The 25,207-nt window shown below is 38.0% G+C and overlaps 1 protein-coding gene across 2 annotated transcripts in view; it reads right to left on the reverse strand.

The window, feature by feature from the left end:
- Nucleotides 1–4,793: 4,793 nt before the first annotated feature.
- The window catches only part of SNTG2 (syntrophin gamma 2), a 312,891-nt gene continuing 292,477 nt past the window's right edge, over nt 4,794–25,207 (reverse strand). For both annotated transcript variants that reach the window (XM_069805899.1, XM_069805898.1), the window contains exons 15-17: nt 23,744–23,836; nt 18,986–19,096; nt 4,794–7,427 (exon numbers count right to left, since the gene is read on the reverse strand). In XM_069805899.1, the coding sequence (XP_069662000.1) occupies nt 7,296–7,427; nt 18,986–19,096; nt 23,744–23,836 (336 nt within the window). In that variant the 3' untranslated portion in view covers nt 4,794–7,295. The remainder of the gene's footprint in view (nt 7,428–18,985; nt 19,097–23,743; nt 23,837–25,207) is intronic.

Below are 25,207 nucleotides of genomic sequence, written 5' to 3' on the forward strand. Positions count from 1 at the left end.
TCACAGTATTGAATATAGCTAGAGTACAAGACAAATACAAATCATAGCACTTCTCCAAGTCTTGGTGTGAAACATTTAAGGAACATTTTTTTTCCCCAGTTTTATCCAACAATAAAATAATCTGACTAAACACATTGGTTCAGTATAGGATTTCTACTTTAAAACACAGGGTAAGTTTTATCCTTAAAACCAATTAAATATTTATATTAACTCAGCTGGGGAATATTTGTCCAGCTTCCATGCAAAAGGAAAACAGTGAGCTGATTATGTACTCTGCTTATGGATGTTGTAGGGCAGTAATTTAGCTCGGTTCTGAATGTTAATTGAACAAAGTGCTTGAAGACACAGTAGAATGACTTGTAATATTTTTTTTTTTTTTTTATGAGTAGCTTGACGTTCCAAGAATCAGAGTATCCCCTGGGACACAGAACCCATCTATGAGTTAATACAATTTCTACTGCCTCATTTTAGAAATATTTTCCACTAAGCACTAGGTAGTAACTGCTAGCTGGAAAAATAGGCTAAGGCTTTTTCTTCGCCCCTCTGCCTGTTTAAGGGGATGACAAACTTCTGATTTACACTCCATTCACTTCAGGATTCTTTTATTTTATTCTCATAATCCCCCAACATTGCTCATGATTGCTACTTTTTATTGTATTGGTATATAAATCTTGACACTAATGCTATCTATAGGAAATTGAGCTGTCACAAAACTATGCTATAGCATAGGAAAATCTAAGCTAGTCAATGGAGAAAGATGACTGCCTTTTCAGAATGTGATTCAATCCACTGGTTTTAGGCATCTATTGCAGGAGCAAGGAAAGCATGCCCTGGAACTGCCAGTCTCTTTCCACTGATTACAGAGTTAAGACCAGCTGATTAACACAGACTGGACACCTAATTTCTACATTAATTCATTAATAAGCATCAAGTGTGATGTTTCCATCATAGTTCGAGAATTGAGAGACATGTAAAAACCTGGCAGCTACTTAGCCTAGAAATATAACAGAAATAATGTTCCAAGAATAATTTGTAACCAGGGAAGTAAAATAAAGTTCTTCTTACATTTAGCTTCCTTTCCCTGCTTGGTTGTCTGGCAATCCTACAGATCTATGCAGCTGAGACCCTTCTGCCACTCACAGCTTCTGATGTAGTGTAGACTTGCACAATAGATCATGTTTTTGCACTGAAAAAAAGAGCAATACATCTAGACTAGAGGTCTGAATACCTACATAACTGCAGCTCTTACAGGGCACCATGGCAGCCTTTTCAAATAAAAGATTACAGCTTTCAGTCCAAATAGTTTGATTCCTTACTGAAAAGTCAGCAGCTTTTTCTGTAGGAATGAATCCTTTTACTGACAATGTAGGCAGCTGTGCACCAAGGGCATATTAGAGAAGAAAGAGTTTTTCTTCCCCTGTGGATTATTTAAAATTGTATACCTTTTTGTAATTTTTCAGGTTAAGTCCAGTTTAAGTCACTGGGACTTAAAACAGCAGTGGATTTTGGCTCAAGTCCATGGAATTTATTAACTTCAAATTTAATGAAAAGATTTTACTTGTAGAGTTTTTCTGGATGAACCAGATTAATATACATCTTCAATTTCATCTTGCATGCTACAGAAATCCCTTTTGTACTTCCTGATAAATTTACTACAAGGTCTTTTACTTCACATAAGATAATCTCTTCTCTACATGCTTCAACACAAAAGTACCTAAACAGTTTTGAAGCACAGGTTAAGAAACAAAATACATGATTACATGATATATTTTCTTTGAAATATTTTCTTATTCAGCAGCCATAATTCAGTGAATAGCAATTTAAAGTAAGAGAACTACACTGAAAGAAGATTTCTCAATGAAATTCCAAGATTGATAGGTACTTTTAGCTTGCATGCCTAAGCAAAGGAGGTTTTTAAGATTGCACAGTCTGCCCATCCCTCCCCTGCTTCCATTTGTGGAGTTTGGTCCATTTCCCATGCATTGGAAAGAGGGACAGAAATCACCACTGACTTCTCTTCGCCCCTCATGAGAGCATGGAGGAAACAGTTTCCTTTCTAACATTCACCCTCTCTGCCCTCAAAAGCTTACAGGAGGACATGGGCAAACTATATTAAATGAAAAATCAACCACAGCAATCAATAAAAAGCAGAAAAACTGCATTGCCATTACACCCCCCACCCTCCCCCAACTTTGAACACTGTGATAGAGGAGATATTCAGGTGGGTGGGGAGGCATTATAAAATACTGACAGTATTTTAGTAGAAGCATTTATGGAACAAAAATTCAGACATTTTTAAATACTCCTTATGCCACTACAAAGATCAGACTACACATTAAAGGTTTTGTGGAAAAGGCATGCCTTTTCTGAAGTTACTTATGAATTAATGTAGTTCAGATATAAGACAGGATTTTAGATTTATGGTTGCAAAGTTTGTCAGAGCTTAGCGCCCCCCTTCCTCCTCCCCTGCCCCCCAAATTCTTGTTTAAGCCTCAGGCCTACTGGCTCAAGGGTGAAAATCACTTTGAAATACTTTTTCTAAGATCCTAGTGTGAAAAGAATTAAGCCAGATTTCCAGAACTTAAGCTTTGGATCAGCACAGCCTCAATATTATAATTCTATGCTCTATGATTATGAGCAAAAATAAAATTAAATAATATAGGTTGGATACAGTGGCTGAGGCCCTGCCCCCACTGAAGTCAGTGAGACTTTCTGGCAACATCTACATTTCTAACTAAAATTGTCAGGGCCTGTTTTCCATCAATGAGGCCATCTAGCAGGGTTTGGCCACATCCCCTCTATGAAATGCTCTGGTGTTTTAAACAGAGTAGCACAATGAAGCCACTCACTAGGAACAGTCCTGAGCTGACTCTACCTCAACTGTGCACAGGATTTTTTCTGCAGATTTCAATCACTGTAGAGCAAAAAATGCCAGAAATTATTTTAACAAATCAACAGTATGATTCAAGTCCAGTGACCAAGTCCATGCCGTACCACTCCTCAACTTGTATGTCACTGATGAGTCTTGCTCTGATTTAAATCAACAGTACTACCCATTTGTTCAAAATCATGTTTGTAAATGGGACTATTTTTAGCCTTTTAATCAAGTTTTGAGTTTAAAGACATAAAGATAATCTGGACACACACAAATGATCCTGTTTTCACTCTGTTTATAGTCATAAGTGGCTATCTTGATTTTGTGATGGTGCATAATTTTCTAACTCTACGTTTGTCTGCTTCTTTCCCCAGCCTGCTCTTTATGGCTCTGCTGTAGCAAATGCCTCTCTCCTCCTACCCCTTATTCCATTCCGGTACCACTTTGTCTCCCTAGAAAAAATAAAGGAAAACTATACACAAATAAATAATGAGGTAGTAAGACTAAAGCTTAATATATCACAAGTACAAAACAAAGCATATCAAAATTTGTTTTCTGTTTTGATTAGCAGTTAAGTATTTGACATTCCCACTTCCCAGTCACCATAAAGCAACTCTCCTCTGCCTCAGTGTGTGATTCCTGATGGGTAACTGTGAAAGGTACCTACCCACCAGCAGATCTATTTACCATTTGTGAATCCTACTATTCTGAGGTCTTCAGTGAGCTGAAAAGTGGTGCAAACACTCAAGAACTTTGATGGGGAAAAATACACACATGTTATATGACACACAGTCTCAAGGCAATGATAAAATAATATGCTTTACTGACAAAAAAAAAAAGTAACAAACGAACGTAAGCAACCAAACAAATCGGAAGCACATTTCACATATGAGGTATATGTTACCCTGTTAAGAGAATTACAAAGAAATGCAAGGTACTGTAAAGGTACTGTAGAAGTCCTATACAACCTAAATAACAGCTGAGTAACTAGCAGCCCATTAGCTTTTCCCAGGCTCTGGCAACTTCCTCAAAAGACTGACCTTTAGTCCATGCCTTGAGGTTGTTACAGAATGTGAAAGTAAGGGAAAAGCAAGTGACCTAACAAGGATCTGCAGATTCCGCATTAAAAATATGTTTGGAGAATTATTTCTAAAATACGACCCTAAAATCCAGAGGGTGAATTTATTGGAAATTTTTCTCTAATATTCCTTGAGATTGATTTGGACACATCAGAAGAAAACTACTGTCTTGCAATAATGGTAGAGAACATAGCTCACCAAAAGACTGAAAGAATTTAGAAATTCCATGAAACAAGTAACAAAATTACTTCAAATCAGTATAAGCAACTTCATATTAAAAAATCTGAAGCTGGCTATGAAAATGTGCAATATCCAGCTGCTCTTGCAAAAAGAAAAAAAAAAGATTTAATAATGCTCATTTTCAATTGCAACACTTTTTTGTAGAAATGAAAGATTATTTAATAAACTAAGCTTAATTTCTTCTATGTTTTAAATTACAGTATTTGGGAAGATACACTGTGTTTTTAATCACATGATACTTAAAACATTAAGTCTAGAGGCCTGACTGTAGTATCAGTTCAGTACTAGCTGGTACAGCTTTCTACTGTTCCATGTTAGTGTTGAACTTCATTTATGAGAAAATGGCAGAAAAACAAAACTGAAGGAATTCCATCATTCTGCATCCTACAGACACTCTGTTACTTATAATTCTTCATGCTAATAACTGAGAATTGATTGTAAGAAAGCTATTCTAATTTTAATGCTATAATTTGTGAATGTAAAAATCTCAGTAAATACAAAGAGCTGAAAATAAAATGGAAAGCTGAAAATTAAATGAAACATTTTGAATAAAAGCATGTTTAAGAAAGACAATTTTTTGTTTGATTTTTTTGAAAAAAAAAAAGGAATATAAAATTGACATGATATTTGTTTAAAAATACCATAATGGCTATAAATTTTTATTTACAATTAATAAAAATACTTCTCACCTTTGCTAAATATTGTTTTAGCAGGAATTAGCACTCCTACTATACCTCCTTGCAAACAACATTAGAACCGTGAACAACACTGGAATTGCACAGAGTCCCTACTGTCCAAATGAATTTCTCTGTAGATAACACTTGGCAAAAGGTAATCCTTATGGTAAGATCAAATCACCTACCTTAGGCACTTTCTTTGTGCCTAAGCTTTAGGTGGACAGATAAGCATCCATTTAAATAAGTGACTGAGGCCCCATTGCAGTCTGCCAAGACAGCTAACTACCCTTAGACCTCAGAGGGGGAACTCCTCTGACTAAATTTAAGCACTGAAGTTCGTAGTAGAAACACTCCTCACCTGAGAGCTTTTAAAGGCACCTACCTCTTTTCCTTAGGATACAGTAACTTTAGGCTTTTACTTTAGCAGGACACTTTACTAGACTCCTAAAATTCAGGGATAACTTTGATGAATTTGCTCCACATCCATTGTATCGATTTAGACTATCCTTCTTGCTTGATTTTTTCATTATTTTCTTGAAAAAAAAACAACCTGATGCTGCCTCAAAACTGCACTTGAGAACAACTGAGACTTCTATCACAGAAACCTGCAATATTTAGTATTATTTACAGGGAATATGCCATAAGATTAAAACATCTTCCTTTTATGTAATCTTTCAGTAGCAGGAAGTAGTATCTGTGCACATAAGAAGATGATTTCAGAAAGAAGGTTAGGAATATGTGAAAAGTGGAACCATATTATTTCCTTAGCAAGGACAAAACCCACTTCACTTGTGTATAAGCCAGGGTTTGAGCTGTAGGAAAAAAAGGTAGATGGCCCAGAAAAATCTTTACTTTTTGTTATGTTCACCCTATACTGGGAACCTCCTCCTCCAAACAAAACAGTCATTAAAGAAGCTGTTCTCAACCACACAGAGCATCACATCAAAGGATAGTGTCAAGGCAATCTATGAATGAATAAATGAATGATTCATGGAAGCATTATTAATAGGTAAGAAAACCCTATGGCAAGTTTTCTAAAACTGAGCGCCTATGGTTAGGCTTCTTAGCAGAGTCTAAAGCTCTTCAGTTGATCTACCACGATATTTAAATACATACTTAACATTACATTGTGCATACACTGGGGCTACTTCATATGCTGAGAGTCAAGTGTGCACTTAACTCTCTTCCTTGATCTGAAATAGAGTACTTAGTATTTTGCCAGACCTAAACTCTCAGGCCATGAAAGAACTGGACTGTGGAACTATAATTTTTCAAACATATACAAGAAAGATAAAAGTTCAACTCCTATGGCACTTGTCTTCAATAATTGGATCTTTTCTACAGTGAAGGCTGTAGAAATTGTCTGTGTGCCCAGCACTTTTCAAAACAGACTTAGAGGCCAAATTTCGGACACACACTTTTGGGGGTGTTGGTTGATGAGAAGCTCACCATGACCCGGCATGTGTGTTTGCAGCCTAGGAAGCCAACCATATCCTAGGCTGCATCAAAAGAAGTGTGGCCAGCAGGTCAAAGGAGGTGATTCTCCCTCTCTACTCCGCTCTCGTAAGACCCCACCTGGAGTACTGTGTTCAGCTCTGGAGCCCCCAACATAAGAAGGACATGGACCTGTTGGATCGAGTCCAGAGGAGGGACACAAAGATGATCAGAGGGCTGGAGCACCTCTCCTATGAAGACAGGCTGAGAGAGTTGGGGTTGTTCAGCCTGCAGAAGAGAAGGCTCTAGGGACTCCTTACAGCAGCCTTCCAGCACCTAAAGGGAGCCTACAGGAAAGATGAGGAGGGACTTTTTACTAGGGCATGTAGTGATAGGACAAGGGGTAATGTCTTTAAACTGGAAGAGGGTAGATTTAGATTAGATGTGAGGAAAAAAAATGTTTACTGTGAGGGTGGTGAGGCACTGGAACAGGTTGCCCAGAGAGGTTGTGGATGCCCCATCCCTGGGAGTGTTCAAGGCCAGGTTGGATGGGGCTTTGAGCAACCTGGTCTAGTGGAAGGTGTCCCTGCCCATGGCACTGGGGTTGGAACTAGGTGATCTTTAATGTCCCTTCCAACCCAAACCATTCTATGATTCTATGAAATGTTATTCCGTGTTTCTATCTAATAAGGGGAAGTATGTATGTATGACCATGAGAGCAGAAATCAAAATGACACCAGAAATATTATTGATTGAATACTCACTTAGAATTTTAGATTAATGCTGAATACGACAAACTGATTCAGTTTGACTTAATATTTGTTAACTCATAGATTCAAAATGTTTAATGGATTGTGTAAACCCTTAACGTTACAGATAACACAACTATAGACTTCTTATAAAATCACAAAGTTGCAATATTGTGCATGAAATAACTACTTTCTTTAAGAAAATAATTTATTTTCCATAGTCATGACATATAATCTGATATCAGTTACTGTACATATATTTTCTTGCAATACTCTGACTGTCTATGAATACTGGATCCACAGATGCCACTTTTGCTGCTATAAAGGAGTGAATACAGTGTAAAACTGCTGTCAGATCCTGAAATTCCAGTTCCTGAAAGAGGAAGTAAGAGAAAAAAAAAAAGAAGAGAAAATGTGAATTCATATTCAGGTTTATAAACATTTTACATAAATACAGAACAGACTAGTCAGAAAACAACAATGGACTTTGAATCTTTATAGGGAACTGTAAAGTGAAAAGTATTAAGAATAAAAGCTCTATGTCCGTACCTTGTTCACTGCCAGTTCTGCATGTCAATTTAGTTTTTACTCTGTGCTACTGTATTGTTTACATTTTACTCAGCTTGGACAATGAAAGCGTTCAACTTGCAAGAACATTCAAATATTGCGAGATATTTTAAAGTATTTGATAAGTTAAGGATGATGGGGTGTCAAGTCAGAGCTGGGGAGGGTGAGGAAGACACATACTTGGCAGCCTCTGAAGGAGAGTCAGATAAGCAAGCTGGGAGGCCAGGGGCAGTGTGGAAGCTAAGGTAAAGTCACACCACAGCCTGCATATAGAAATATGGCTGGGTATGAAATTCATATGCCCTAATTCACAAAGAAAGGCAGAGTTACTCTTAACCAGCAGACAGATTCCCTTGACTTTTTAGAATATATTTCACCTTCTGTGCACAAGTTAAATTCCTTTTCCCAATCTCCCCAGACAGAAATGGAGTGATATTCTGATACAATGACAACAAATATAATACAAGAAACATATCCAATTTACATGATACTCCTATTTGTAAAGTCTGCAGCTGGGAAATATATTGTGGGGACATTTGGGACAGTTTTTGGTTTGGGGAGAAGAGTTTTCAATAACATGTTGGCTACATAGTAGTTTATTGAGGCACACTCCATACGCTTGCCTTTAAACAAAAAGCAAAGCACTGGACTTCTGCTTTTCCTATCACAGTATTTTACAGTATCTTCTCGACAAAACTGCCTCAAACAGAATATTTGGAATTCAAGGTTACTGTTCTGGAAAAGCTCACCATCACACCATTTTGCTATGAAAGGCCATGTATTTACTAGGCAGGACTGGTTTTACTACTTATGAATGTCTTAAATTGTTCGCTAGTATTTGTGGGGCATGATTTTGTGACCCCATATTGGGCATAACTGGGAAATTTTTGGTAGTGGGGGGACCTGCTGGGCGGCCTCTGTGAGGAGCGGCTGGGGCTGCCCTGAGCCAGACACAGCCGGTTCCAGCCGGTTCCAGCTGGCTCCAGCCCACCCACCCCAGGGCACCGCTCAGCCCCGCAGACAAGGCCAGGGCGCCTCGGGGGAAAATGTATTTAAGAAAGAGCAGTAAATTCCCCCAAAAGGCGGCAAGGCCAGTGCAGTAGGAGGTGCTCCATGGCAGAGCAGGTAACACCCCCAAAAGGACCGCAACTGATGGAGGAGCTGCACTGGAGCAGAAGGAATGAGTAAGAAGCAAGGAGCAGCAAAGGAAAGGAGAGACAAGGAGTGGCAGAAAGAAACCATTACACCCTGACAATATTCGAGGGCTCTACTTCATGATGATTGACATTCTACTGATTTTTAAACCTGTGCACAGTTTCTTTACAATCTCAGGCACATATAGTTCATTGTCTCAGGGATTTTATTTTCCACTAAGCAAATTTATTATTCCCAGAAAAATTTAATTTTCTGTTACTGTCTGCTCTCTCCAGCATAAGGTGACAATAAGCAATATTACTGGACAATAAGAGTTACAGAATGATATTCAACAAGCTCCCAAGACAGGCTCTTCCTGTGGTGTAACAGGCCTTACAAATGCCTTTATTCTCTATGAAACATCCACAAAAACTACAGGGAAAGACCTTCTCAGACATGGTAGCCTTGGAAGACAGAAAGTTTCAGCACCAAGCTGTCCTCCTTATAGTGCTTGCTCAGTGCACACAGAAGCCTAAGAGAACAATGCTTTCAGCCCATATGTCCTGCAAAGAATATGTAAGCAGAGATTTTTAGATGCGTATAATAATTTGTCTTGGGTGGGTCATCATCAGACAAACAAATTTTAACTCTTTCCAGAACCTGGAAACACAAGAATTTCTCAATTAAACAGCTTTGAGAATATGTTAACATAAATGGAATGACCCTTCCCTCCCTTCAAAAATTCTTCTCTGGAATTGCTGACTGTTTTTCCTACAGCTTTCCAAGAAAAAATATCTGAATTCAGAAACAATGTGTAGCCATTTTTGATGCTAACTGTTGAAGAAATAAGCAATTTAAAACAGATTATTGTAATTCAATATCTAGTACAAATTACAAACTGACACTTCCAAGATTATAAAGAACAGCAAACACAAAACATATCTAATTAAAAAAGAGGGGCACAAATCAATATAACCAATAAGCAGAATGTGCTATTTATTATCATTCATGCCTAGTTAAATAAGGAGAAAATAAGATAACATTGAGGGAAGAGGCAAAACTCTCTCAAACTTCTGCTTTTGCATACTTGCTAGTCAACAAATTAAGAAATAATTATCCTAAAAGAAGGAAAATCTCTTGAGAACTTATGTCAAACTAAGCACTTAGGTAACTGTTAATAACTGGCATTTGGTTGCTGAAGTAATCATTTGGGCCTTGTACTCAAAATTAGATCTTGTTGTGAAAGAAAAATGAAGTGTGAATGTTGGTTAAAATCCTTTGAGGAATTTAAGCCCATGTAATCTTTATTCTGATTTTTTTTTGGCATTAAAACCCCTGCTTTTTCTCTTTTGATTGATAGTTATGGAGCAAGTATGGGAATAAGTTTCTTAAAATGTATTTTATTGACAGTAGATGTCTACTGTAAATATTAATAAAAATTAATACAAACACTTTCAGAAAAAAATAGTGCCGTTATTTAACTCTTATTGTCTAAATTTTATAAAACTAAAATGAAGTACACACTCATGAGTATTAATGAAATACAACTCAATATGAAATAATACAGGCCTCAGTATATCAGTTCTTGGCTCAAGTAAAGGGCTAACATCTCCTGAATTACCATCTTTAAAAACAATATATTCTAAAATAGAAACCCACTCACATTAATCATAGATTTGCTCCAAAATCAGCTGAAATCATCCAACAATTTCACCTCAGGTTCTGACATTCCACACGCTGACCAAATGCAGCCAAATGAACTGAGAGGAGAGCCCTTCAGAAAGCTTTCCATTTCTTTGCTCTGGCTTTATGCACTTCTAATCTATACATGTTTATCAAGATAAGCAATCAGAGGTAACCTAACATAGATTGTAAGCAGGATTTTGTTGCTCTAACAACGACATGTGAATAGTTTTGGGGTACGAAAAGAGCAAGGACAGGAATGTCTCATCACTGGGAGTCAGTCCTTCCCAGTGCCCCTACTGCAGAGTCCTCTCTGTTTCTGTCAGAGTTCAGAGTATGGATCAAACTGCAGTAGTCCCTCCTGCATATCTGAGAGAAGTTGTCTAATCTGTTGTGAACAATCTTTTGAATACTAATAATATGCTCTTATTTCTAGAAAAGATAATCTACATACAGTTGAAAGAGGAGCAGTATTGCTAAACCTATGTTTATGTGAAGACAACAGTGTATTTTCTCCAGTTAGTACTGCAAGTCCCTCAGTTAGTGGGATTATTTTCAAGAGTGGTGCTACTTCTGGAAGTTGTTATAGAGCTGGGTAGCCAAATAGGTGTCATGTAAGCTCCTCATGCAGTTCACCAGCTGGTTCGCTTCTCTCATGTTCTCTCATATCTTCACTATTTTATGTTGTCTGTAGGGGTGAGCGATCATCTGGGATCATAAAAGAGGAGCAGAGCTCTGGAGGTGTCCTCTTGCAGGGCTCAGTTAGATGTGGTCACTATGGTGGTATCAGAGAGGCGGGGTTTGCCTGAGGCCTTGTGCACCAGAAGCTCCCAGAAATGCAGCTTATCACAGTAGTTTTTGACCCAGGAGACCACAAATGGGGGTTAGGCTGTGGTGCTTTGTGTTTGAAGGATGTTTCATGTCTGCGCTGGCTGCCTTCACAATCCTGAAGCTGGCTAGTCAGGTGCAGGTGTTGAGGAAATCCAAAGCAAAAGTTGGGGTATGGATTTGTGCAGGCTCAGGATAGAGGTTGCTCAGAGAACTGGTGTTCTGGTGGTGGATATAGCTTGCATGCAGAGTACAACAGGGAAAGGGGAAGAGGACGGGGGGTTAGTTTGGAAACATGGATTTGCTAAAAGATAAGGATGGCCTTCTGGCTTGGGGAAATGTAGATGTTGCATAGTCAGAGGACATGGACACTATATGTCTCTTAGCAAGAAACTATCTTGAATATAGTTTTAAGGGTGGAAATCTGCTTTCTCAGGTTTAGAATGTAATGTGATTTTTTCCTAGAAAAAAACACCAATGAAACTTCTTTCAAATGAGTGCATTGCTCTAATAATTTTCTTTTTTTTTTTTTAAGCAACATTCCCCTCCATACCCAGCCAGGCAGATGACTGAGTAACTGATCATTTTATTTGCTCTACATCATGTAACACCACCCTTATGCTTGCTTGCCTTATCTGTGATCACTGTTTTTTTCTTTAATTAAGACTGTCAGTTTATTTTTGGTGTATTTAGAAGAATCTGTGCATGTCTAATATTTCAATAACCAAAGCTATTTCAGTTTACTGTATGTATCCTAATAAGTGGATTAAATACAACAAAGGCACTAGAGGGAAGACAGCAAGACAAGAATATAAAAGATTGGATTAAAGCAGTGGGAGGAAAAGACTGCAAAACTGCCTGCTGGTACTGAGAATATAAAAAATGCACACACTGCACTCACCTCGATCACTACATGTGCACAGCCAAGTAAGAAAAATATATGTTCTTGTTTTGTCCACCCACCTATGAGAGCTGGATTTATTACATATCATAAAGAGCTTGACAGGCCTGTTGCATCATTACCACGCACACACTTAATTTTATTGATTACTTCCGAGAGCTGTTGAATCGCTATTTGAACAAGACATGAGCCTGTATCACATAAAAGGCAGATAATAGAGACACTGAGAGATAGTGTTATTGTGCCCTGTGCATTTCATGAATTCTTTAAGGACATTGGTAAGCCTCAGTGTTTATTAGTTGTTCACAAGAGCACTATTACTACTGTATTCTTCAGCATATTATTTCAATCAGATTGAAATGATAACCATATCTTTTGTAAAAAAAGAACAGATAAAGGTATCTAGGTTTTAGCTCCAGTCCACATGGAAGTCAAAACAGGAAGGGAAATTCTAAATTCAGTTCTATATCTCAGCAAGTATACCAGGGCTTGGTTGCTATATCATGGTTGAGAAAAACGAATGTATTAGTATTGCACAGCTTGTCAAGACTGTTATAAACACACAAAGATAAATTATCAGCTATTGTATGAAAGCTTCTTCAGCTATAAACTTTTATTTGGCCTCCTCTTTGTGACTGTCATCCACACAAAGAGCAGAAGGAAAAGCTACAATGGTGCTCTTACCCTGCAAGCATAAGAACCAGATCTATCATGCCAACATTCAGTGCCAGATTAATTGCAACTCTATCAATTGTACTTAAGTCTTTTAACAGTGTTCTACAGGGATCTGGAAGAGTCAGATGGCTTTTCGCTTTCAGCTTGAGTGATTCCAAATGCCAATACCTACTGCTAAACACTTTTAAATGTGGCATTGGCAGATGTAAACTTTACTAACGCACAAGAAACTCATCTGAAAAGTTGTTCTGGACATGCTTGTTTAAGAGCAGCCAACTAAATTCACCCATTCCAGCAAATATTAAAATAAATTTCCAACTGCAATCAGACTGTCCAACACCATCACACAGGCAAAATCTTAACTCTTGTATACCATCATCTTGCAAATGTTTTTCAAGATCTCAAGATGTTCAGTAGTAAACTGCCAGACTTCAGTAAGAGAAGACACATGTTACTAAAAATACAGAAGGGCTTGAGAGCTAGATTGTTTTGTATTGATGCTAGAGATTAATGTTGCTGTAAAGAGAGAGCTTTGCTTGCACTCTCCTTTATTTGCCATATCTCTCAACAGTACTAATATGGAATGAATATAATTTCAGATAAATACAGTAAATCCAAAGAAAGAAATACAGTTGCTGACCTGTCCTTGATCACTTTCCTGAAGTTCTCCTGTTTCAAAGTGTCATGGCTTAAGCCCAGCCAGCAACAAAGCACCACAAAGCCGCTCACTTACTCCTCACTGCCAGCCCCGGAGGGATGAGGAGGAGAAAATATAAAGAAAGGCTCATGGGTCGAGACAAGGACAGGGAGGGATCACTCACCACTTACGGACACAGGCAAAAGACAGGCTCAACTTGGGGAAAAAACAAAATCGATTTAATTTGCTACCAATCAAATCAAAACAAGGATAATGGGAAGTAAACCCAAACCTTAGAACAGCTTCGCCCAGCCCTCCTTCCTTCCTATCTCAACTGCATTCCCAGTTTTCTCTCCCTCCTCCCCCTGGCAGCGCAGGGGGATGGGAATGGGGGTTGGGGTCAGTTCCTCACATGTTGTCTCTGCTGCTCCTTCCTCCTCAGGGGGAGGACTCCTCACTTGTCCCCTGCTCCACCGTGGGGTCCCTCCCACAGGAAACAGTCCTTCACAAACGTCTCCAATGTGGGTCCTTTCCGTGGGCTGCAGTCCTTCAGGCACAGCCTGCTCCAGCATGGGCTTCCCCACAGAGTCCCAGCCATCTTGGGGGGCATCCATCCCCCTGCTCCGGCGCTGGCTCCTCTCTCCCCGGGCTGCAGGTGGGCATCTGCTCCCCCGCTCCCCTCTGTGGGCTGGGGGAGGACAGCCTGCTGTCTGGTCTCACCACGGGCTGCAGGGTATCCCCTGCTTCCCCGCTCCTCCTCCCCTCCTTCCTCACTGACCTCGCTGTCTGCAGAGGGGTTCCTCTCACATCCTACTCCCCTCTCCACTGCGGGTTCCCCCTCTTAACTCTGTTCTCCCAGAGGCGCTACCACCGTCGCTGACGGGCTTGGCCTGGGCCAGTGGCGGGTCTGACTTGGAGCCGGGGAAGCTTCTGGCAGCTTCTCACAGGATCCCCTCCCCCACTAGCAAAGCTCCACCACACAAACCCAAATCATAAAGAGAACATGATTAATGCAAAACTGCTGCAGAGTCTAATTGCAAAATCAGATCACATTGTACCACTGTGCCAGTCTGAAATTACAGAAGAGTTGAGGCTTGAAGTCATTGAAGAAAGCATACTGAATGCACTCAGGTAAATATGCAGACCTCTTAAGTTATATGTGTAACAGACAAGAAGTGTATGAGACCAGCAACATTTAGTTGAAGCTCCAATATGTCTCACAATAGTCTAGCAATACTATGATTTCTTTTCTTTCTTCAGTGAAATATTTGAGACCAAGTTAGTAAAAGAGCAAATGTAGTGAAGAAAGATAAATAAACTCTTTTTCCATTTCTAAGGTGAATGAATTGTTAAAATCTAATTCCATCTCTTCTTTTCCAAGGAGTACAAAAGGAACAAAAAAATAAGATAAGAAGAAAAGGGAAATGCTCAGTTAAAATATGCTTGGAAGAGAAAGTGTTATCCTTCAGGCAGCTACAGTTTAGCTAAGGGAGTTAAAGCATCAATACAATCCTGGAAGTATTAAACGTAGTTTGTATTTTTTTTCAAAGCAACCTTGAAAATTCAGGGTACATGTCATGTAGGCTAAGAATATCTACTGTTATTATGATTACTTGTAATTTCTCGGTACTGGATCCTGTATTCAGATACATAAGCTATATACAACTTTGCCAAATATAAAATGTTTTGGCCGATATTTACCATACCAGTTTTCTGCAACAGATTACTTTTCAAATGAAATTTTATCCAAAATGGCTTACTCACTTCTGAGACTCTAAAATTTGGCAGGAAGATGTTTTTTTGCATCAGGGGGCTGCTTTTTACTATTCGTGTGAAATCTGCTCACATTTGTTCATTGGAGAATTTACTTCAAAAATTTATATTATATAAAGATATAATTTTCACGGAGCATGCTCCAGCTTCAGAATTCTACCAAGCAGGTAATTAAAGAGGTGCCTTCATGCCTTCAGCTCTCTCCTACTACTAAAGTATTCAGAGATTTTTTTTTTGTTCTTCTCGTTTTCATGTCTTTTTTTTAGCTGTAACTGTTAAGAAAAGATAAAAACAAGTATCTTTTTGCACATGAACTTCTTTTGTGTAAGAGGCACATGTGTAGTCAACATGCTCCATTGTAGCTGAAAAGCACACAGGTTTAAGAGCCCCCCACCAAAGGGACATGAAAAGGCATCTCCAGCTCAAAGAATTCCAAACTGCTAATCCAAGGAAGAGTTGACCACAATCCATACAAACTCTACATTAATGCCACAATCCAGATTACTTCATAATCAAGCACTCTCCTCCCCCTTTCAAAATAATTGCAGAACTACTGCTTCACACAGATCCATTTACATGCTATGTTGCAATTTCAGAATTTTTCAGTCTCTCTTCTAAAAAAGTAAGTCTCATTTCCTACAGAAATAAAGAATGAAATCATATATATGTGCATGTGTGCAATTTTTGCCCTATTTGTCGAAGAGGAGGACACCTCAAAGGAACTGAATTTCTAATAGTGTGGCACAAGCTGTTGGTAGCTTGGGATGTCCTGGTACCACCCTGCAGGGAAGTGAAGGCAGGGAGAGCATCGTCCTTTCCTGCCTTGACCAGCAGCTGGGGCAGGGGTCCCTTGGCCACCCATTATTTATGGGTTATCTAACCAGGTAATACACACATACCTACAAACCACCTGCAAGAACTTTTACCCTTTTGTCAGGCTGGATAAAAATATGCTGGGACTTGGCAGTAATATGAATGCATTGCAATGACTTTTGGAGGATTTCAAGGAGTCAAAGTGGAATTATTACTGGAAGTATTAATGGCAGGGTAAGTTCAGGGAAGTACTGAAGTAGGAAACTATGAGAAGTTGTAGGGAATAAGAAGGACCTGAAGGAGAAACAACTGACAGGAATCTAGGCCTTATTAGCTTCTTTGAACAGAAAACTTTTTAAATGGAAAAATGTATTGTTCACCTAAAACTGAAGTGCACAGGAAGAAGCACTTGGCTTAAAATTTACAGGAGAAGAAAAAACATCATCTCTAACTAGTCACCAAGATGCAAAAATAGAATTCCCAAATGTGATTTTTTTTTGCCCAAGAATTTATAAGCATATAAAATTAGACATAATTTGGAAAATTCTTTTGCAACCTTAACTCTACTGTTTACTGCCAAGTGAACATGTCATCTGTATCAAGCTTTATTTCACATGTAGTGGCTCATTTACTCAGGAAAAATGAAACTTCTGTTATTTGATGACATTTTCTGTTTCTCATCATTGGCTGCATTTCACTGTACAGCACCATCTGGTTCTACGAAATCTCTTTCGGTACAATAAACTGAGGCAGATACTGTACTATGCTATGGGTATTAGTGTTGGTTATTTCCCAACGAGTCTGTAATTCTGAAATCTAAGGAAAAAAACGGTTTAGGTGGTGGGCATATACCTGAATATATATACCACTTATCTGAAGTGGAGAGGCTGCACAGCTGTATCCCAGTCCCATTTAACGTGAAATCCTAGTGGGTACACTGCACTGTGCAGAGGCAGTGGTAAAAGGTATAGTCACTGAAATCCTGATAAATCCTCAGCTACTTAGTATCAGCCTTTCCTCTGCCTTTAATGAGCTTTTCCTGGGCTCTTCCAACACTTATGCACATTTAGGTACATATATACTTAGAATTCTGTATGAACCGATCACGTATCATCTTCCAACTGATAATTTCAAGGTACCTCACAAATATTCATGAAAACTTTGCCAATTACAAGGTGTTTTCATTAGAGCTATGCAACAGAATAATTTTTAATGTTTTAACGAATCTGTCTCCTGGACAAAATCTGCTGTAAAATTATCATTAGAACTCACTTTTATCATTATTTTACAGATAATCAAATTTTCATAAAAATGCTGAAATTAGCAATTTTTCTATCTAAAGAGTAAAACAGAGGTAAAACCAATTAAAAACAATTTAAGTGAGCACAGAAATAAAAATAAAATAAAATCTAAAAGAATCAGATTTTTCTACCACAACAGGAAGAGGAATGATCCAGTATGAAAGCAATGGAATTCCATTGCAAGCAATGGAATTGGAGCCCTTGGCCAATCACACACATGGATTATCTAATGATTTAATACATAGATTCAGAGATTCAGATTATGTTTTTTGCACCAATACAATCTTCCTGTCTGATCTGGAACAAGTTATGTGAGCTCTCTGCAACAGATGATCATGTATAAAATGATGATAGTAGTCCTCTTCTGTCTCCAAGGAGTACTGTGAGAAATGAAGTGGAAACAACCTGCTACTCTCATCAAGTTATTATAGTATTGTACCTTTTGTAACAGATATTATAATATCTTTTACAGTAGACCCAACAGACAACTCTGGTTAAGTTTGCTGATGAAATACTGAATAATTTACTAATATAGATGTACAGAGAAAGACATACTGCATTTGTTGTAACTTTATGATAAACAAGGAAGGTTAGAGATTTTCTTACAACTTTTTTTAAACATTAGAAGGATAGGTAATATATAACCTTTGCATATGGTCACTATAGAGAAGTATCACTTTATAAGTGACTTCAACCTGTACAACCCCAGGTAAGAGTATTTGAGATTTTCATAGATCTTCAGATATTTTTCTGTTGTTTTCATTGGCTTTTGTCCACCAATCCCAGTTGAACCTCACTCTTACCTTCCTCTTCTCTGTCATATCACATCAAAGTTCTCCTCATTCTTTTTAAAACTGCATGATTGAAAAATTATCTTTTTATTTATTTATTCACCATCAAGCTTGGGATCACAGGACAGAAACAGTATAAAGTATTACAGCCAAACCTCCAGATGATGATTCAAACTAGAATCCTGAATTAGAAACTTCTGAAGTTCAGTTAGGAATCTGAATTCTAAGTTTCACAATTTTATTTGATGATTGCTGCAGGAAAAAAAAAGAGACACCAGTAATATCTTATCTATAGTAGTGACTGGATGTCTCCACAGCTTAATTCCAGATCTTGCAAAGCACTGTGTGCTCTTAATTCATGGTAGAACCAATAGGTTTCAGGAATTGCTTGGCCTCTTGCAAGAATATTCCCTTTTTTAAGCTAATAAATGTTACATAATCTTTTTATTGGTAAAGCTTAAGCACATATTATTTGCTTAAGTCTACTATATAGCAGCTGAAAAAGTTTTGGATTATCCTTTTTAGAAGCAGTTTTTAGATGTATCTATTATAGGTTGACTAAACAACTTCACAGAAATCATCTTTCTGAAACAGTAAAACATCATCATAACGCAACTCAGTAACAGGTTTGTACAAATAGTGTAATAAATCTATAGATACTATACCACTTTTTGGTTTATTGTGGGGTTTCTAGAGAATAGAAAAAAAAAGATAAATTGTGATGTGGAGTTCACCATAAGCATGTGCAGTAGTAAATGGAATTTTTGATGCCTTGACAGTAAATTCCATTTCATTTTTCAGTAAACTGAGAAAGAGGATATTGCTTACCTTTGTCTCAATTTGTTTGGTGTCTAGATTCTGAAAAAGCAGCTTTACTCTTGTTTTCCCATCATCTGAAGAGCCTTTGAGCTGAGAGAATTTAAACCTCCATAGCACGTTCTAAACAGAAAGAAACTTGATTAAGGACTCTGTTACAGACTCTTACCTAGAACTATAGATTGATGATCAATGTTTATGTATTAAGATAAAGCATTGGGGCAGTAAACACAGCACATGATAAGAGGCTGGTTGCAGAGCAAATAAAATTAACAGCTCTGTATCATATGTGAAAGCAAAATATGCAATATTAATATTCACTAATAAAACAATTATTTAGAAATTCCCTGAAATGTAAATGTTTCAGTTGCCTACATAATATCAAAATCCAAGGCAAAAGCTTAATTCCAGAAAGTTCCATGAGGATATTTGCATCAGTTTCACTATGAACACAATTCCATACCATATCTCACTCCTTCATGCTTCAGCTGGTTCATCTGCATAATGTAGATAATAATGTCCTACATAGATGTTGCAAAGCTGAATTTACTGATGTGTGTAACATGGTTTGAAATCCTCAGATAAAATAAGCTACAGAAATGCAAAAATATTATTATTGAATGTAGCCTCACAAACCACTAAAATATGTTCTGCATTACATAATTGTTTGTAAAATATCTAAGAATTCTAGGCTTCTTGGTCTCCTACAGGTTTATGAATGGCATCTTACTACTGTTGGCAAATCCTAAATTGACAGGTATATTTTAATATTTATGGAGATACTTTTTAAAAACAAATATTGGGAAATTATTCTTGAAACCAATGTCATTTTCTGTTTATTTGAATGGTTTCTATTGATTGCCCGAAAATGTATAAGTTTGAAAAAACACAAGGTAACAACTTGCATTCGGACTTCCTGCTGATGTTTCCTTAATACCTATAATCTTAATGAAAATTCTATGCACATGTTGAAATGGGATTCAGTCCCTGGACACTGCTGAGGAAACACAATTTAAATACTTTGAAGGCTATTTCAAAAGCACACACAGAAAAAAGTTTGCTATATTCCATTTTCCAATATACCTCAACACAAAATATTTTTTTCATGTAGACGGGTGCTACCAGTGGTCTTCAGAACCCTACTCATAGTTTGATAAAGAATGCCCTATAAATAAAAAAGTATTTATGGAAGGCACAAAAAGCCTGATTCCATCTCCTGGTTCCCTGCAGACATAAATGTCATTGACTTCTTAGACAAATATAACAGATGAAGAAAACCCCAACTATGCTACAGCATTGTGATGGTGCTTAAACTTTACATTCATGAAAAGATTTAACTGGGTCCAGAGGGCCTAATTAGACCACCTGAAAAGTATTCAAAGCTTAAATGAGTTTGGATCTAAATAGGATAGATGAATGTTCACTATATAATATAACTGCTAGGGTGGAGATGAAACAAGAACTTAGGAACAATTTAGCAATAATAGGCATTGCTGGAGTCATAATCTCTCTCAACAGTTGACACTGAGTGGAAAAGAAGAGAAGTGGATGGCTCTGGAAGGTGGAAGAAAATGCATACTTTGGGATCCCTTTATCTTGCATGAGCGGCTGGAGGCACAGGATGGGGAAGATGAACCAACCAAGCCAACAAGATAAAAAGAATCTCTACGATCAGATATAAAGCAGCTTCGGGCCACAGGAGCATCTCTGTTATGGGCCCAAACTGGTAAAAGCTGAATGAGTTAGAGCCCATGATGACCCTGGGGCAGAACATGTAGGAAATGAAGTAATTCTTTCAAATAAGTTTAAGAATCAACCAGAACTGTTCTAGAAAAGAGTTTTCTAAACGACACTTAAACTCCCTGTGTTGGGTTTCCATGGCAAGGTTTTGGTAGTGGGTGGGCTACAGGGGTGGCTTTTGTAATAAACTGCTAGAAGCTTCCCCCATGTCTGACAGAGTCCATGCCAGCCAGTTCCAAGATGGATCTGCTGCTGGCCCAGGCCAAGCCCATCAGTGATGGTGGTAGTGCCTCTGGGAGAACAGATTTAAGAAGGGGAAAATACTGCTGCACAACAGCAGATGGAAGAGAGGAGTGAGAATATGTAAGAGAAACAGCCCTGCAGACCCCCAGGTCAGTGCAGAAGGAGGGGGAGGAGGTGCTCCAGGCGCTGGAGCAGAGATTCCCCTGCAGCCCGTGGGGAAGACCATGGTGAGGCAGGCTGTCCCCCTGCAGCCCAGGGAGGACCCCACGCCGGAGCAGGGGGATGCCCAAAGGAGGCTGTGACCCCATGGGAAGCCCACGCTGGAGCAGGTTTTCTGGCAGGACTTGTGATCCCACGGGGGACCCACGCTGGAGCAGTCTGTGCCTGTAGGACTGAAGCCCGTGGAAAGGACCCACACTGGAGCAGGTCATGAAGGACTGCAGCCCATGGGAAGGACCCACGTTGGAGAAGTTCGTGAAGGACTGTCTCCCATGGGAGGGACCCCACGCTGGAGCAGGGGAAGAGTGAGGAGTCCTCCCCCTGAGGAGGAAAGAGCACCAGAGACGTGTGAGGAACCGACCCCAACCCCCATTCCCCGTCCCCCTGCGCCGCTCGGGGCGGGGGAGGAGGGAGAGAAAACCGGGAGTGGGGTTGAGCCTGGGAAAAAGGGAGGGGTGGGGGAAGGTGTTTTTAAGATTTAGTTTTTATTTCTCATTACCCTACTCTGATTTGATTGGTAATAAAATAAATGAATTTCCCCACGTTGAGTCTGTTTTGCCTGTGATGGTAACTGGTGAGTGATCTCTCCCTGTCCTTATCTCAACCCACGAGCCTTTCCTTATATTTTCTCTCCCTTGTGCAGCTGAGAAGGGGGAATGATAAAGCAGCTTTGGTGGGCACCTGGCATCTAGCCAGGGTCAACCCACCACACTCCTAAGCAAAAGCTCTTGCCCTTTTTATTTCATCATTTGTAATAAGAAGGCCTTTTTATATTATTTTCCAGACTGTAAAGAAGAACATTTTTTAATAAGTACATGAACTGGTTGCCTAAAATTTGAGATCCAGGCTCAGAGTCATAGAGCAGACAGGGGACTGGCCTTTATTTTAATAAGCCTGTATGAACACCTGCTGTGGTGTAAGAGCATTCTTTGCATCAATAGGTGACTTTAATTTGAAATTCATTATCTTGAAGAAAAAATAAATTTTTCAGCAAAATTGCTGTGTCCCTAATGAACTGTTAATTGCTTGACCACTTCAACAACCTATTCAGTGCTGGTAGGAAGTATTCTGAAAAAGCTATGAGTATGGGGCAACACAGTCAACGCCAGCTGACAATTACGGAAGTAAGATGAACTGCAGAAGCTGCCCATTACTGCCTCACTCAGGCTTGAGGATGAAGAGGATATCTCCATCTCTAACACAGATGAACAATAAATGTATCTGAGGTCCCCAGAATTCTTACAGTTTAACAACAGAATCAATCTATATGACGGTATTCTGTATTTCTCCTTAGGTAAGCAACAAAGGTTGATCTAAAGCCTCCTCATCATCAATACTGAAGGTAGGCACTGTGGCCAAAGTCCTATCAATAGAGAAGTTTATAATTTTAAATCAATCTTCAAATTTGAAAGAAACATTTTCTATAGTCTAAACTAATGAGATTACTTTCCATAGTTAATTTGTGGCTACACGTAAATGTGTACAGTTGTGCAAAAAGCAGTATTTCAGAATGCAGTATCACCTGATGCAGAGAAATGTATGCAAACATATTTACTGAAGCTTTATGCTACCTCATAGGATAGCACACTTAATGCAATTAGTCTAAATTTTCAAATAACAATGATCTTGGTCATTATTTCTGTGCACAAAGATTTCAATAAACTTGTGCATTTTGGCCCCAAACCCCCAAAATACCAACACACAAAAACTAGATCCTGTGGCACTATTTCAAAATGCAGTATGTTTCCTCTTAACTCAGAATGAATGACTGAATTTCTTTAATATATATTTAAAAAATCCTTTCAGTTTGGCGTTGAAGACCATATTTCAAAGGAGAGACCTTCTACCATACAGCTCTGTTAATGCAGAAACATTTTTTTTGTATGTATGTTTACTCCTACTGGCAAACAAATGTATAAATCCATTTAGAATAATTTGAAGTATCACTAAATTATATATATAAAATAGTAGAATTATAGACAGGCCTTGGAAGTTGGCATGTATCATAAACCATCCCCTGTCAGCACTTTATATATAGCCACTGTTTTGCAAGATAAGTGAATTTAATCTTATAGATTATGACTTTGAAATGTGTTTGCCCTTGTTCTGTTTATTTTAGACATGGCCTAAATTTTTTGTGATGGAAGAATAATTAATCCTATTTTATACCTGTAGCTTCAAAACAAATGGAATCAGGTGACACTTCATTTTTTTCATGACTGGTAATCTTTTAAAAATCTTGAAGTTTCTTCATTATAAGACACTAAGTTCTCTGCTAAATATAACCTTCCTTTGCTTTTATAACTTGAAAAGGAAAATACTTTTTTAATATCTTTCTCCAAAATCTATCTTTACATGCTAAGGAACAACTATACTTGTTCCTTTCAAGTCCCAAACTGACTACATTTCAGTAGTGCTATATAAATAAAAAGTACAGTACATTTGAGGAAGAAATACTCGACATCAACATAAAAAATTACCATTCTGATCAACATAAAAAAATTACTATTACTGATAACTTCAATAACAGTAAAATAAAACTGAGTTTTCTTTTCTTTTTCCTCTTACCTTTGTTTTACTGTCAAAACAGGTAAATCCCAGAGCAAAGTCAACTGTGAAACACAGGGTATCCCCTTGCCAACTGCACATATATGTTTTAGACTGGAAAAAAAAGTATGATTTTTGAGAGAACAACCATCATCATCATTTATCATATAAAAATAATATTTTATGCAGTTTTTGTGTGGGAAGACACTCAGCTGGCAACACCGAAAATTGTCAAAAACTTCTGACAGTATCAGATCTGTCAGCTAGACACTAACTGGAGGTCTTCTATATTTCAAGTCACTCTTGTAAGGGATTCTTGGAAACCAGCCCTCACAAAATGCAACACAGAACAAAGAAAAATCTGACTATTTCAAGCTTTTGGAAAACTGCTTAGACCTGACCTATTAATGACTTCTGACATCATTTCCAGCAGATGTGCAGGTAACGGTGCCTAAGTGTTTAGTCATTGCAATCTAGTTATGAAAAAGCTGTCTGTCTACTTGACCTCTCTGTCTGATTTAAACTTTGTAGACAGTCTTTCTTATTTTGCAACATTTTTTCATTTGTAAACTTGGGTGACATGCCAGTGCAGCACTATGTTAGTTAATGTAATTTAATAATAAGAACTAGCAACTATCACTCATTAGTTAGCACTGATACTTGCTAGACAGTGCTATATATACACCAATTCTTTGACCACCTTTCAGGTTAGAAAGAAAAAAATCTGTTTTATTAACAAAACGCAGAAGTTCTGTTTAAACTTCCGAATAAGCTTTACAGTAAAAAGTCTGTTAACATTCTTCTTTACATGTGTTTTTAAGACTAGCTCACTTGGGTATATGATGGATCCTGAAAGCACATGAAAAAGCTTCTGCTGATGATGTAGTATGAAACAGTCTGATGACATTCACCATTCACAGTTAACAGCAAAAAGCCCATTGCCTTCAGCATGAGTAGAGATCAGATCCTGTCTCCAGCCTTCCCTTGCCTCCCCTTATGAGCCATTTTTAAAATTATATCCTTGTGCCTTATGAAATCTTTGATTTTTTTTTTTTTCTTCCAAGGGAGCATTACTTCGCTCTCATTGATACTTCATAAACTGCAATGTTGCCTCATGCTTAGACATTTGTTAACATGAAATTTTTGTATCTGGATAGTTTCTTTCAATTCCAAAAAATTATTTCAACACAAAAATGGTGATTGAAATTAGTAATAAATATTATTAATAATTAATAAACTTAAGTTGAAAATCATCCTTTTAATTGTTTTTAAAAGATTTTTAGTATAATCTAAAACTTCTGCATTTAGTAATTGTAAAGGTTTCCTCATTCCACTATTAATAAAAATAAGCATTTCTGAGTTACAGATAGGACATTTTTAAAGGATTTTGAAAGGGCTGGGAATGAAATTAATTTATTAGTACAGATTAGTATTATAATCAGCTCAACAATGACAGAGATGTATATTATTTCTGAATAAATTATT

Source organism: Haliaeetus albicilla, chromosome 18 (assembly GCF_947461875.1).
Source record: "Haliaeetus albicilla chromosome 18, bHalAlb1.1, whole genome shotgun sequence".
In the NCBI taxonomy this organism is placed as follows: domain Eukaryota; kingdom Metazoa; phylum Chordata; class Aves; order Accipitriformes; family Accipitridae; genus Haliaeetus; species Haliaeetus albicilla.